This window comes from Saccoglossus kowalevskii, chromosome 18, assembly GCF_978046115.1.
Source record: "Saccoglossus kowalevskii chromosome 18, keSacKowa6.1, whole genome shotgun sequence".
NCBI lineage: Eukaryota > Metazoa > Hemichordata > Enteropneusta > Harrimaniidae > Saccoglossus > Saccoglossus kowalevskii.
Window position 1 is genome coordinate 14,756,270 of NC_140658.1, and position 15,683 is coordinate 14,771,952.

The window sequence follows — 15,683 nt, forward strand, 5'->3', positions numbered from 1 at the left end:
AAACATACTGCCTGCTTAGATTTACACATTTGAGATGTTTCTGACATTCCTCGCTGTTTCTGTGAAAATTTATAACAAAAGAAACAGTTTTTTATTCACCCAACTTTCGAAAGTAAAAGGAAACCCCTGAACGGCCACGAGCGTAAGCGCTGCCGTCAGGTAACCAAGGGAAATAGAACAAGCAACGAGAAAGTGACGGACCAATCAGAATGCCGGATTCATTACTAGTTACCGGCCTCTTGTGGCTTGGTACGCCATGACACTTGAGGCGGGAACCAGCCAATGATACGCTATGACCATCTGACGCATGCGCAGGTGACGACTCTCTCATTGAATTGCTTGAAGTCATATGAAGTCAGCGAAATTATTAAAATTATAAAAAAAGTCTACTAATAAGGACGACAGAATGACGGATTGTTATTTTGCATTCGAACAAAAATAACACATGACATAGAAACCCGCAATTGGTCTATTCAGGTGAATATATTCAGTTCCTCTCTCTGATATTTTTCACTTCGCCATTGGGGCTCGTGGTTCTCAAAATATGTATAAAGCGACTCAGTAGTTTCAAGCAATGGCTCTTTATCGTCTAGCTATTTTTAATAGCTACTTAGGACTACGATTACCAAATACTATCTACTATATTTCATAATAATGAATTTGAAACAATATATGATATTTAAAGCGCGGTGGTCGTCGCGCAGCGCGTGTGTCGAATTTCATGTAAATAAACAATGTATTTTACACGCGTTGTATACGTCGCTATGAGTCCCATATCGAACAGGACGCGACACGACTGCCGCCCTTTAAAAAAAATACGTATAACTATAGTTGATATTCCCCAATCGTACGGTATACAATACATACTCATATAATTTATACATTTAGCATTGTTCGTTGTCGTCATTGCAAAATATTAGACTGGATCGCACTTGCTTTTAGTTCCTGTCTGTAATGGTTACTAGTATTTGAACGGCCGTGGTTTGACACCACCTGTCAACACTGAGGGTTGTGGATTTCACCAATCACGAAACGTCATGAGCGGCCAGCTGCATTTTTTAGCATGTCACGTGACTTTTAAATGTCAAAGGCCGTTTTGTGGAACTATTTACGGGCTTTATTTCTTGACACTATTTAACGAATTGACGCGCGCCGTGTGATATTTAGAAAACGTTTAGTTTTTAAATAACTGCTGACACATATATTGTATATATGTCAACTAGATGCAGTTAATAACTATACAGGAGTGTAGATTTTAGTCATATTACAAACGATACAACGTTTATTTATTGTGCACTATTTTTGTGTGCGGCAGAATATGCAAAGTGAAAAGCTGTAATAGGTACAGACTTCACTTGAATTTGTTGACAGCGCGTGGATTTCGACAGCTTCGCTACTTGCTTTTTTCAGTTCTTGACCGACCTTTACCAACAACAATGACTGAAACAACATCAAAAGATCAGCAACTTGCTGAATTACAGAATGAAAGAGATCAGTTGATGAGCGCAGGCCACCAACTTGCTGTTCAGTTAATTGACGATGGTGAGTAAACTACACGTTTTTTTCATCAATTTTAAATTTCAGACGTTTGTTTCTTTGTTTAATTTTTCGATCTAAAATCATTGTTTCTGTTGTTAAATCATCTTCACTTGTCCGTGAGTAACCTCCTCCCGAACCATTAATGATGGATGTTGCGTTTTCTGTGTTTTAATTTAGGTATTTTTGATAACATTAAAATTGAGTCATGTTCTTTTGTATTGCGCATATTCAAAATGGCGGCCGTCGCCGAACGACATGTGTTCAAAAGGTTTTGAAATGAAGCTGGTTTATTCTATCGAATTAAAAGTGCACTTTGGATTTGTTTTACTTTGTATGTACGTATTATTGGATTCTGAAAGCTACTTGAAAGTATAAACGCAAAGAAACGTAACTATTTTATTTTGACAATGAACCCCTTTATCACACACAAACGTCCTTTGTGAAACAACAGAATCGGCATCGATGATGTCGTCGTCCAACTATTGTTCACTATTTTTGAATGTCGTACTTTCTAAAATATAGTGATGAAATTCACGGATTACATAAATTACACGAGAATTAGTCAAAGTACTAGTATTTTAATCAGTGTTCTCCCCAGACTTCATGTCAATTTCACGGCCAATTTGCATAACAATGCATCTAATTTGCATAATTTTTATTTGCATAATAATCAGTTTTTCCCCAACAAATATTGTCAATATACAATTAATTAAAGACAAGATATTTTTATATCTGATAAATTTTATATCATTTTACTGCATTGTATTTTTTGTTTTTGTATCAAGTCAAATAAAGTTTGAAATGGAACATCATAAAAAGGAAAAAAAAATTGAAAAACTTGTGTTATAGCCAGTCAGTGAATATACTGTTATCCATGGATGTAACTGGTTCATCATTGTGTATAAGTTTTAGTGCCCATGTCACTGTCGGTTCATATAAACGTCGGGGAAAACATTTTTTGGTTAAATATATAAAGTCGGCAAGATATCGAAATATGTTGAAATTAATAAATCAATAATTAAAAAAAAATTCTACAATGGCAGTTCGGCGATTTTTCATTGCAATATACCTTGCGAGTACAACGCTACGATCACCATAACATTGTCAGCTGACGGCATTGCGTTGGACGGGTATTCACCGCTGCTATTGCGATCATCGGTATCTGACTTTTTGGTGTGAAATACACAAATTGTTTATTAAAACTATTCATTGATGATTATCATAAGCATTACATCTAAATTGCCAACGAGATGTTGTTTTTAAACATCGCGGAAAATCATGCATTCTGCGCTGCCATCTTTGTTACCTTGATCAGAACCCCTGATAGCCCAGCATGCATCGGTCACAATGTTGCAACGTGCATTATGTCGCCTTAGGGCAGCGTTTTTCTGTACTAAGGTACCCTATGAATGGGGTATTTCCAGAGGTCAGAGTTTGTTTTGTCTCATCCCGTCTCGTCTGCTGTTGAATTATTCATACTTTTCTTTCCAATGCAACTTAATTTCACTTGTTCTTTTTTTAATTTTGGAGTAAATAATGTCACCAGCGATTGAGTGATAACAAATCAGAGTGCAGCAAATCGGGGTTGATCTTCCAGACGTACGCCGTGACTTGTTTTGTCACATTGTTGCGGTTGCGTGCAATGGGCAAATTATTACTATTCTAGTTATTTTTTTTTTGATTTGGAGGCTCTGCACCTTTGAAAGACTTCGCAACATATTGCAGACTTCCGTTTTTATCACTGTCTTTGTATGGCTAACAAAAGCGGGATTACCTAAATCGATCAATACATGTTATTGTTTTAAATACGTGCAAGACGAGACTGACACTTGTAAACAAAAATATAAGCATCACGGCTGAGTGACCAAGCGTCACGGACAAAGGGCAAGCATCACGACCAAGTGTCCAAGCGTCGCGGTACCGTGTCGCTTCAGAGGCCTGGGGAGAACACTGTTAATGTTAACTTGATCTGTGGAAATTGCAATTGTCTGTTCTGGTGGCATTGTGTGTAGTTAAAAACCAACTCTATTGAAATGCATTTCTTGACTAGAACACTGAAGAAAATAATCTTGTTAGCATGAAGACAATAGATAATAATACTTTGATGTTGCACCGAAATATAACTATAATCGTTTTTGTATTCAGAAATTAAAAAGGTACAAGACACTGAAGGGGATGAGATTATTAAAAGCCCAAAAGGTTTTAAATTTATTGATCTTACACATGACAAACCCATCAGAGTCTCTGAGAGAGTTATTGTGCCAGTAAAGGACCATCCAAAAGTAAGTTATATTATAATACATTATTTGTTATTTTAGTCAAACATGCATTTGTGTAAATACTGTGGAATACTTTATTTTCGCTGAAAAGGTTTTTTGGGCCTTTTGCTTGGAATTTATTTTCACTGATTTTTGATGAGATTAATGTGAAATATAGAAAAAAAAGTATTTTCGCTGGATTTATTTTCACGGAATCATCTCTTCAGCGAAAATAGCGAAAATAAATTCCAAGCTAAAATAAAGTATTCTACAGTCACAGATATAGCATTTCAATAATTCAAATACAATAACTTGGTTTACAGCGCACTTCTATTGAAAAATTTACCTGCTGTAAAGCAAATGCAGATGCCAATATTGGCACGATCAACCCCTCCCATGTGCTTATTGTATTGAGAAACAACATTGTTATAAGCAAGTCTCACCTACAAGTGCACATGTTATAAATGGAATATTGAATAAGACTTAAAATGCGATTCATTTTTGACGCCTGTCATTTACATACTAGTGAATAACTTGAGTGAGCTTTCTCATCCACCATTTGAATAAATTGTCAATTTGTTCATTAGATTTTGCCAGGTTTTGTACTGCGGAATGAATGCAGTGCAATTACTGCTCTGTTAATTTGTATGCCCAAGTGTGTAGACAATTTGCAGTCGTATCAGTGGCTGTGCAACTGATGTTTGTTTTTTCATTCTTCCAGTTTAACTTCATTGGCAAAATTCTTGGTCCACGTGGCAATTCCTTGAAAAGAATGCAGACAGAAACTGGTACAAAAATATCCATTCTTGGGAAAGGATCTATGAGAGATAAAAAAAGGGTGAGTTGTGTTTTATTTGTTGATGCTTTATGACTGACAAACTGTTTTGTACATAAAAATGGCAACATTGCCAGCTAACTTGTTTTGCTGTGCAGCTCTGAATGTTAGCTCAAACCAGGAACTAATGAATAAGTTGGCGCTGAGATTAAGTTCACTTTGTATTGCAGGAAGATGACCTGAGAGCTGGTGGCGAAGCTAAATTTAGCCATTTGAGTGAAGAGTTGCACATTCTTGTTGAAGCATATTCATTACCACCTGATGCTCATACTAGAGTTGGACATGCCTTAAGAGAGCTACGAAAATACTTAATACCTGTGAGTGTGTTATCCATTTTTAGACCTAGATTGGTTTTGTATGAATGTCCAGGGCACATCTTTGTACCATTTCTTTTCAAAGCTCACACATACACATACTTCACACATACTTCATCTGATACATATGACACGTTAGGTAATTTGGTCGAAAAATGTTGACTTGCAACCATTTTGCTTTTACAAATTCATGTACGTCGTCTTGTACATGCTTTCGACAAATCACTTCAAGCTTTATGCAGAGGTTGTCCATAACACTTCAGTGTTCTCCCCAGGCTTTTGAAGCGTCATCTTACCGTGGTGCTTGGACACTTGCTCGTGTTGCTTGTCCTTTGTCTGTGATGTTGGTCCAGTGTGTGAAACTCGTACCAGCCAAGCAGGCCAGTAACTTTAAAAAATCACTGGCCAAGAGTGAAATGCACTGGCCCAAAATATTGTGTATACCTTAATTTTTTGGTTGATGTCTCATTTGGTATGTGTCTTCAGTGATAACGTATTACAAACATAATGCTCATTCCTTGCGAAGCAAATTTGGAAATCACTTTGTTATGTCACGTTGACAGTTATCGTACTTAACTTGTAAGCTATAAATAAATACAAGAATATGAAATGTGTTTTAATTGCTTGTTGAGGGAAAAAAAACATGTATTCTTACAGACAACTCATTCAATTGATTCAAATATAAAAATCAGTCCATAAGTCAAGGTCAGCAGAAACTTCATCTAGGGCAATAACACCCGGTTCATCCTCATCTTCCATGTCAGAGCTAATCCTGCGTACAGTGCTGTGTGGACGTGTTCAGTTGATAGATGTCCCCCACCACAGCCCTGCAGTTTAGAGAAAATGCTCCTATTGTAGCGAGTAATCTTTCTTAGTTTACGCAATCTCTCAGCAACATAAAGATTTTCGTATTGCAAACATTTTAATGCATTGACTTTTGGATGAACGCTCTCAAATCTGGAACAGACTTGTATTAGAGATTTACATGGTGTGATATTCATAATAATTTTTTTTAACAGGATAACAATGATGACATCAGACAGGATCAGTTGAGAGAACTTGCAGTTATAAATGGCACGCTTGATGCTCCCCCTTCGGGACGTGGTGGTCGTGGAGGGCCAATGAGAGGCAGGGGTGGACCAGGTGGTTCTGGACGTGGCGGCTCTGGATTTAGAGGAGGGATGTCGTCCGGGCCAAGAGGGCCAGCACCTGCTGGGGGCAGAGGTGGTTTTGGTAGCAGTGCACGTGGTGGATCAATGTTTGGCAGTCCGGGTGCTGGAAGGCCGAGTAAGCCAGATTCATTTGTAAGTTAAATTTGTATGTACTGAAAATTGTTCTTGAAATAATTTTGTGGTAGTTCCCTTTCTGAGACTGAAGATTTTACAACAAATGTTCAACGTTGGTTTTGCTCCAAAGAAGTATTCTTCACTTCATCTTCTTTTGCAGCCTTGTACTGTGGTGTGACCAAATTTACTAATCGACATGACAACAGTATTGATATTACTACTTGTCAACGTCTGCATTCACTTGAGATAGTAAAATTAAAAGACATTTATAATTTCACTTGTTGACAGGGATTTGAGGAGCCGTACGAACAGAGCTACGACCAGTTTTTTGATTCTTCTTCATCATATATGGACAATTCAGGGTAAGTTGAAGTCTTCAAAGTATTTTCAGTTTCGCTGTTGATTTTGTCGAGTGGATTTTATCATGCAAGTGATTGGCGGTCGTCCGCGTCATTTTTATTTTTTCTTAAAAACTACAAGTCTGGTTGCTGTGATGCTTGATATATATGTACCTTGGGTAGTCTTTGCTTAGATTTGTTTAACGTATGTGTTCTATTGCAGTGCAAGTGGTGGCGATGATGGTTACTATGACTCCAGCTACCCAAGTGGGGGTGGTGGTAATGATTTTGGGCAAAGCTATGGTTAGTATCTTTTCACTGTACTTTTTTTAGTATATACACATTGATATTAAGAGCCAACTGACTGCGGGTACATACATACTGAACAATTTAATCGATCAGATTGAAAAATTTGGCATGAGGTTGATTGTTAATCCCCCGTCCGGACGCAGTCCGAAAACAGGGACTTGTGTTTTGACCTCAGTGCTTCCGTCAATGTGTGCGTTCGGACCTGTATCTTAGAAATGCCTGGACCAATCACAATCAAACTTCACACATACATCATACATAATATTATTAATATACACATCAATTTGTTTCACGGTTTGAGTCAAGATGGCAGAATGGCGGCCATTTTTGTTCTAAAAATCATCAAAATCAAGCATTTCTTGGCTGTTTACTGATGGATTTTGTTCTAACTTGGTATATACGTTGGACATTATAGGACCTTGATGCACATCATTTTGTTTTCAGATATGATTTGAAATGGCCAACTGGTGGCCATTTTGTTTTAATAAATGTAGTTCTAGTGCCATATCTCTGACTTGCTGTGATTATGTTCAAATTTTAAACGTTTATTATACATTATGTCATAGATGTACAGATATATTGGTTTGACAATCCTATTAAAAATGGCAGAATGGTGGCAAATTTTGTGCTAAAAATCATCAAAATCAAGCATTTCTTGCATTTATGGACAGATTTTGTTCAAACTTGGGATACATTCATTAGACATTACGGGTTCCTGATGCACGTTATTTTATTTGTTAGATCAGATTCAGAATAGCCATTTTGTTTCAATGAATGGGCTTCTAGAGCCATATCTCTGACATGCTTTGACTCGCTATGTTCAAATTTTATATATTCATTATACATGTATTCAGAATGGCTGATTTTGTTTTATTAATGCTGTTCCAGAGCAATATCTCTCAATACTCGTTTGACGATCAGATACAAATGTCAATCATTTAAATGTTAAACAATCATCATAATCATATTCCTGACATGTTTATATTCCAGCTATATATACTATAAACATAACTTTATATCTTAAATTCGATAACTAACTGGGACTGTGCCATGCATGGCTCGTTTTCCTAACATTTGATTCAGTGTGTTAACTATGATTAGTTTTAGTTTTTACTCTAGCAAATACAGTAGTCTCCTCAATGGCCTTCATGAATTTCAAATTGTGCCAATAAATGTATTATTATTAAGCAAATTAACCACTCTTCTGCAATGTTTGGTCACAAACACTGCACAAGGTTGGCACTATCAGTTGTATCCAAAAAACACATTTTGTATTTACTACTTTCTATGTAACCTTCATACTTGAAAAAATATTCACCTATGAACTGTTTATTTCAGGTGGTGATCAAAGCTGGAGTAGTGGTGGTGCCCGCTTCAAATCTCCACCAATCAAACCTGGTCCAAGAACCCATCCATATTCACGATTTTAAACCAAGTGTCCGACTAAAAGGTAGCTATTGCCAAGTTGTTACCACCAGTTCTTATCAAAGTCTAAATATATTTGAGTATAAAACATTGTAAAATGTCTGCATTGTAAACGGACAGTAAGATTTTAATAATTTTGAAGCATAGATGAAGTAAAAAGTTTAAAAGATAAACATTGAGTAAATGATTTAAATTTCATTGCTTCAGATATTATTTAAATGTTAGTGATCATAATTACCTGTAGTTTGTCATATTCATAAGTGTTAATATTTTGCTGCCATTTATATGAAAAACTGTTGAATTGTTTTTAATTAGAAGGCTTTAAATCGTGTATACTATGCCTGTCCAGTGATCATTAAAACAACAATCATGCATTTTCTCTCACTGACCCCATTTAAACTGGGATATTAACATGTTAAGTTTGTTTTAACATTGAAGGAATACCAAACAAGATATTCAATAGAGTAATACAGGAGTGTGTTCAACGATCCTGATTTAACACTGCAGAGTATTTATTTTTGTCGCTTCTAGCTGTTTATTTGTTCTTCTGATATACACACTTAATTAAATTTCTAACTTAAAGCTGAAGCTAGCACAGCAGTTCATTGAACACTTGTGATAATTGAACTGAACCGTTTCAGTTTGAAATGTTATTTATAATATAGGTGTTATACTGGTACTACTTATTGTTAAACTCTCCTGGTCATTTTCTTATCTTAAAATTCATTTTTGTCAACAAGATTATATGTATTCTTTATTTTTATTAGTTATTAGAAACCGTAGTTGTAATTATGTCATAAAGTTGTCTTTTTATTTCATCTATAACTGTCCAAGCCGTAACTCTTCTAAGTTTTTAAGAAAATAAAGTTATTCTATAAATAAAATTGTTAATTCTGAATTTTAGGGATTTTCAATTTAATTCGAAATTGGAATCTTTCAGATTTCTTCACTTAGTTTCCAATTTACACCATACATATTTCAACCTGTGCGATGTTGGTCTTCTCCACTTTTTTAAAAGTGAGAAAGTATACTAATAATCGTCAATGCCATAATTTTGGGACTGCATTGATTGTAATAGATTAGTTGTAACATTTATCCATCTTAAAATTTGACTATTAAAAGAATGGATGAATGTCCACAAAGGCAGTTAAAAAAGCTTATTTAAAAAATACATAATTAAAGTTTTGGTCATTAGGAGAAAAACAATGTGGAGAGTACTGCCCTATCGGTCTTTAAGATTTAATGTTTCAATTGCTTTAAATGCCAGAGATAAAGATACTATCCCCCCTCAATTTCAGTCTGTATTCTGTAGGTGGCAAAATTCTCCCACTTGCAATGGTCACATGATACTCAAAGCCCTAAATTGAAATCTAAAGACAATTCAAATAGATTCATCACCTACACAATGTTACTTATTCTAACTTCTCTTGAGGTATAGTCGTGTATTTTACCAGCTTTCACCTACTAATTGTCTCATGCTGTCATTCACATATAAACGATATTATTCAGGGATTTTTTTAAACGGGCGGAGCGCCCTCATTCCATGCGCCCTCTTACCCTGGGGAGCAGATCCTCTGACAACCGTAAAATTCTGATTGACCTGGGGTCACATGTGGCAAGTCTTCAACTGTTACCTGTCTGATTGTAATTTTTGCCCCAAAGCCATAAAATGCTTCCTTTTAAATTAGAATTATCAAAAACTTCACACCTTGGCAGGGAGAACCCTATCTCCCCCAATTGGTTGCGCCGCCGAATTGCAGTATTCCCTCTTGCAGTTTTTTTTCTAGAAAAAGCCCTGTCATTAATCATTAGTACAGCACATCTTAAATTTTCATTAGTTGTACTTATTGATAATGATCAGATCATGAACTTCAGTGTTCTCCAGACACTAAAGTTCAATGTCAAAACTGCTGAAATAAGTTTAAAATGTATTTCATTTGAAAAGCATATTTTGGCAGCAACCAAACAATGACTTTTTGTCCATAAATTTTACACCAGTCAGTGTGTTTAAGCAAGATCAGTTTTATAAATGTGAATAACTTGTTAGAAGTTGTAAATATTTCCTTTGCATTTTCTGGGGTTTGTGCTGTTCTAGCAAGCCTGCTGTTCATCTCATCAAACTCCCTTTTAATTCATCTGAATGCGGATAGCTGACATAATGAAGATAAATGGTAGTCTGTGTATATTGGTACACATCCAATCATTAAACAAATAAACTAAATGATAATACTATCACCAGCTGGAAGTCTTTCATTAATGTTATAAACACCTGAAGCTTCAGTCCAAGCATTAAATGATTTAAATGCCTAAATGCAGCTGTATTAAAGTTAAAGAAGAATATAGGGAGCTTTATTTAAATGAGGCCTGTTACCAGATATAACCATTTTTAAGGTAATGTATTGTTTAATGAGCTTTTTGTGAGTAACCAAATAATTTAGTATGGCATGAATTTTTTTCTTTTTAAAAAAATAAATTTATTTTAACGTCCTTGTATTAATGCCCTGATTGTTGCTGTAATATAATAAATGAGACCCGAGGAAGATTTTGTTCATGTGATGTTGGTAATTCAATATGGGTTTGCCCAACCAAAGTTTAAAAAAAAAAATGTTGCCACAATTACTAATGCCTATAAGATGTCTGTTAATTTGAACATAGATCAAACAAATTTGACAAATAAGATGCTAAATGTACTGAATTCAACGCCCACTCCTCTCCCTGATCTTTTCATTGTTCTATTTACACTCGACACATTGTTAACCCTTGTGTGAATAATTGTACTTTCATTATTAGGTTGTCATTTTGTTAACCATGTGCCCCTTTCAAATGTAGAACAATGAAAACAAACTTGTATAATATTACCTGTATTCGACAACTATTATCGCTTTTCATTTTGAATCTATCATTATCGATGGCTAATATTTATTATAACACTTTCTGTAGGGTAACTGACACATCTGACTGAAATGCATAGAGCTTGTGAAGTTATAGAATTAAGAGATTCTGAAGAGAAATGGTAGGTAATAAATTTCTGTACTTGTTTTGAGAACCCCTGCTCTGGATATTCTGTGGTACTGCTAGAGTTATTTTGATAAATTCATGGGTGACTTCAACAGACTTTGTCTCAATTTGTTCAATGTGAAATGGGGGTGATATGTTGATTTTGTTCTGGACGGAAAGTACTATATCAGGCTCAATTACAATTTATGGATGTCTGAATCATAAACCCGGTGAATTTAACCATAGAAAGGAATCGTTTCCTTCACAAACCTTGCAACATCAAATCTAAAAATCTAAAATTAAACCCAGTAAATACCCATAATTTTCAAGCTTTCCATGTTGGATATAAAAACAAAATTAAAACAATATCTCAATCAATTAGTCAATTCTTGAAGAAATTGTTTTTGCATTTTCATTTTACAGTACCAAAAATGTTGCTACTGCATTTTATGTTGACAAAGCATTTTGAATTTTACTTGAATGTTCAAATTAGGTAAATTCTGATTTTTTTTTGGCTGATGGTTTTAACCCTTATTTTACTGTGTTCTCTCCACAGATCATCGATACGATTCACAAACTAGGAAATGTATGCAGTTATTGTCACTAATGCATTTCCTTAACTCTTCACAATGTCTCTCGTAAATATTCACAAAATACTGGTGTTAAATGGAGTGTTATCTGCTTTGAAGAATTTTAATCGTGACATGCTGTAATTCGTAAACTGCAGATGTCTGTGCTACTGGTGTTAAATGGAGTGTTATCTGCTTTGAAGAATTTTAATCGTGACATGCTGTAATTCGTAAACTGCAGATGTCTGTGCTCAACAAAATTTAATTGTTGGGTTACAATTTTAACCTTGTCAAAGTCAAAATAACTTTTTAAAATCGTCTGTCAAAGTATATATGGTAAAATATTTTTGTCCTAAAAATGAATAAAATGTATTTTTTAAATAAATTCTTTGTTACATTTAGATTCTTTAGTATGGGATTGGCTCAATTGTGGCCCCAAATTTAGAATTCACCTTGCCTTAAAATAGTCATGCGCACGAGAAGAGAGGTTGAAAGTGATTCAACAGGAAATTTAAATAATGCAAACTATCATCTGGCTGCTTGCTACAGTAGAAATGGAGGCAATTGCATTGAATCCGAACTTTCAGTTCATAACTTCCATGTGCAAATAAAAAACCTGGTTGACCAAAGCAGCAAGAAGCCTCCTTTACATTCGGAGGAGTACTTGTCCTGTTGGAACAGACTTCTGAATGATTGCCACTATTATACATGCTTTTGGCTCATAAGAAAAAAAATGAAACTCGTAAGCTGGAATTCTGTCCAGGATTCCATCTAATGGCGGGTTCCTGCTTAATCTAAGGGAAAGTTCTTTCAAAATGAAAATTGAGCCATACTCTATCTCAATTGATACCTATACATGTATGTTAATTGGAGTAAGGTGATTATTTAATGCAGAAAAATGCCACCTTGTAAGAATGCTGTATTTATTTGTGAACATTCATAATGTTACAATCTTCATCATAAAAGTCGCTTACGGGAAAAGTGGAATGAAGACGGTAAGTCTGTTGCATGAAAATTTCAAAAGAAATTGCATGTGAATTTAGTGAAAAGTCGGGAATGTTGAATGAAAAGAACACATTTCATGTGTTAAAGTGAAATAGAATGCAGAAAGTTGACTGGTCATTTGGCAGATTGTCCTGCCTGTATATTTCTGTAACTTCTTCCAGGTAAAAGATGTATGGAAAGTCGGAACAGTTGGAAAAGTAATAAACAGTGTTGCATAGAAAGTCTTTTGTGGAGAAGCTGAATAACTAAATTTTAGCTGTTCCACGACACTTCCTCTCATATCTAAGAAACCACTCATTGAATTTTGATGAAACTTGTATATGCACCCAATTTCAATAAAACTTTGTACCTAGATTTCATAGGACTATGATACCTGACCTGCTTGGTTTTAGGCTAATGTTTGCATGTTAATTACCTAATATGAACTATTGGCATTGCGCAGAACATATTAGTTTTACATTAAAATCTTAATTATATTAACATATTGTCTGATTTGCATAATGATACCTTCAGACCTAATTTTATGCATAATTGATTAATTTGCATAGTAATTCCTAATTTTCGAGTTGCCAGTTTTCCTTGGAATTCCGCTAGAGGGCGCATCCAAAATACCCGGATGACGAGCCTGAGTGGGGTTGTTTGACGTTATCCTCGGGGGCGGACATCCGGGCATTTTTAGCGCTTGGCAACCCTGGCTGTTAAAACAAAGGCCAAAAACTCGCAGAAAACGGTACTTTGGGATGGTTGTTGAGACTCCCCTGAACAGTGTAACAAGATTAGCCCTGCGTGTGTAACATATATAAATTTGGTTGTTCAGGATTACTTCAAAGTTGAGTTTGTGTTTTCTCGAATTTTCACTGGCGTTCCACAGCAGCGCGAAAAAAGCCCATAGAAATACATGTACAGTGGTGCGCGTCTTAGCAACGTGGAACGTCTTGTGACGTAGCTCCGCCCCCGAGGATTTACGTTCTGTATTCTTACATGCGTAAATTTATAGATTGGAAAAACAAAAAAGTTCCAGAACTCCGCAAATTTCTTCAGGATCGTGGTATAACTTGCAGCAATGTTCGTAAAGCTAAACTTTTTGAACTTGTTGAGTTTGCAAACGAGTTAAATGTTAGCCTTTTCGAGACCGACGATCGCGAAGAGTCAAACAGTCGTCGTCGTACTGTAAAACACGGCGAGTCGAGGATAACTTTGGTAGCTCCGTATAACCACAGTCCCTCTATCCCAGAGGGACTGGTATAACGTAAAACCTTGGCAAAAAACCTTCATACTTTGCCTTTGTTTGAAATAGCTGATATATTCTCATATTTGTTGCATCGAAGTGACTGGACAACAGCCAGACTGAAAGAATATCGACTTGATAATGGTTATTTACTGCATCATTTCCGTAAAGCTTCATCATGTGCAGAATACAGAATTTATTTTCATTATGGCAGAGTGTATTCGGAAATGATCCATGAGAGAAAATCTTTACAAGCCATGGTTTATTATTAAATCAAACTCTAAAATAGTTTCTGGTGTTTGTAACTGTGTAGTGTAAGTTTGATTTAATATTTCATTCACCAGGCGATCAGCAGATGCAGTTAATATATAAATGGACGCACGTTTTTTTCCTTCCGTAGTAATTTTAATTTCAACTTCGCAACAAATGCCATCATAAGGATTATGAACAAGAAGAACAATGTGGGGATAGGCGACAAGCAACAAATTTTCCATCAAATCCGGCGCAATGTTATCGTTTGCGCTCGTCTCGGGAAGCTGACAGTCTTCGTTTTTTCAATCTATGTATAACTGCGGTTGAAAGACGACTGTCTCCAGTTATTGAACTCAAAAAATACTGGTACAGGATGGAAAATGCCGTGAACAAACCCGAGAATATAGTTTGACGTCCACTCAGGGTCCGACGAAGCATTCGAATCCACTGGCGTCGAAGTGTTGATTTCTTGGACGAAAGAAATGTATGAAAAGTTACGCCATTCATCTCAGGATATTTCGCTGTTTTTTTCTTTTTAAACGAACTCGAGGAATAGCCTGAGGCATTACAATACCAGTTAATAAGTTTGACCAATTCTTGCAAAACGTTTGTAAAAAAAAATAAGACTTCGGCAACAGTAACTACTAGTATATTGCTTGCAGCAGACGCCGCTCAAATTTCAACCCCACCACGAACGTTGAACGGGCTGTCATCCGGTTACTTTGGGAACGCCCTCTATCGAATTTCGCGAGAAAAATAGTAACTCGGAAATTAGGAATTATTTTCGGTATACACACAGATTAGTTTAATTTTGGAAAACTTGCATATTTATTTATTATTAGCCCATTTCTGATATCTCAGAAAATAAGGTTTAATTGAATTTGTCAGAGGTCCTAGAATTAATTTGACTGAAAACTACAGATGTAAAATCAAATGTATTTTCTCTATTACAAGTATATACATTTTGAAAATAATGTCAAGCATCTTTTTGAAAGGCTAATTTTGAATTAATTTTAATGCTTCTCCAATACTCTTTAAGCTTTCTTTGATTGAAATTTTATATTTACTTTTTGATGTTTCATGCAACTCTACCAGTCTTCCAGACAATTGCCCTAGAACATTTTCTGAAAACATGTTCCGAAGTCGTGTTTTCGATTTCTCATGCGACTTTTCTGACTCTCTAGCTGACTTTACCCACGTCTCAATAATTTTTTATTACACACTGTAAGACAATTCCAGAGAAACTTGTTGGGGTAAATAAGATAACAGTTGAAGGGAATGTCAAAACAATTTACTTGAAAGCTTTAACCATTGCATAAAAGGTCAGG

General features: G+C 35.5%; 1 protein-coding gene across 3 annotated transcripts; it reads left to right on the plus strand.

Annotated features, from left to right (window-relative positions):
- Positions 1 to 1,155: 1,155 nt before the first annotated feature.
- LOC100369600 (KH domain-containing, RNA-binding, signal transduction-associated protein 2) lies at positions 1,156 to 12,255 on the plus strand. Of its 3 annotated transcripts, XR_438095.3 has the most exons (10): positions 1,156 to 1,542; positions 3,685 to 3,821; positions 4,519 to 4,635; positions 4,803 to 4,949; positions 5,966 to 6,250; positions 6,521 to 6,594; positions 6,794 to 6,873; positions 8,218 to 8,329; positions 11,245 to 11,317; positions 11,858 to 12,255. XR_438095.3 is itself a non-coding variant. In XM_078014288.2 (9 exons), the coding sequence occupies exons 1-8, from the start codon at positions 1,437 to 1,439 to the stop codon at positions 8,307 to 8,309; spliced, it is 1,038 nt and encodes a 345-aa protein (XP_077870414.1). In that variant the 5' UTR covers positions 1,156 to 1,436; the 3' UTR covers positions 8,310 to 8,329; positions 8,743 to 9,188. The 3 variants fall into 3 exon arrangements, 2 of the variants coding, with proteins under 2 accessions (XP_077870414.1, XP_002731609.1); XM_078014288.2 differs by lacking the exons at positions 11,245 to 11,317; positions 11,858 to 12,255 and adding an exon at positions 8,743 to 9,188; XM_002731563.4 differs by lacking the exons at positions 11,245 to 11,317; positions 11,858 to 12,255 and having other exon boundaries at positions 8,218 to 9,188.
- The last annotated feature ends 3,428 nt before the right edge of the window (positions 12,256 to 15,683 follow it).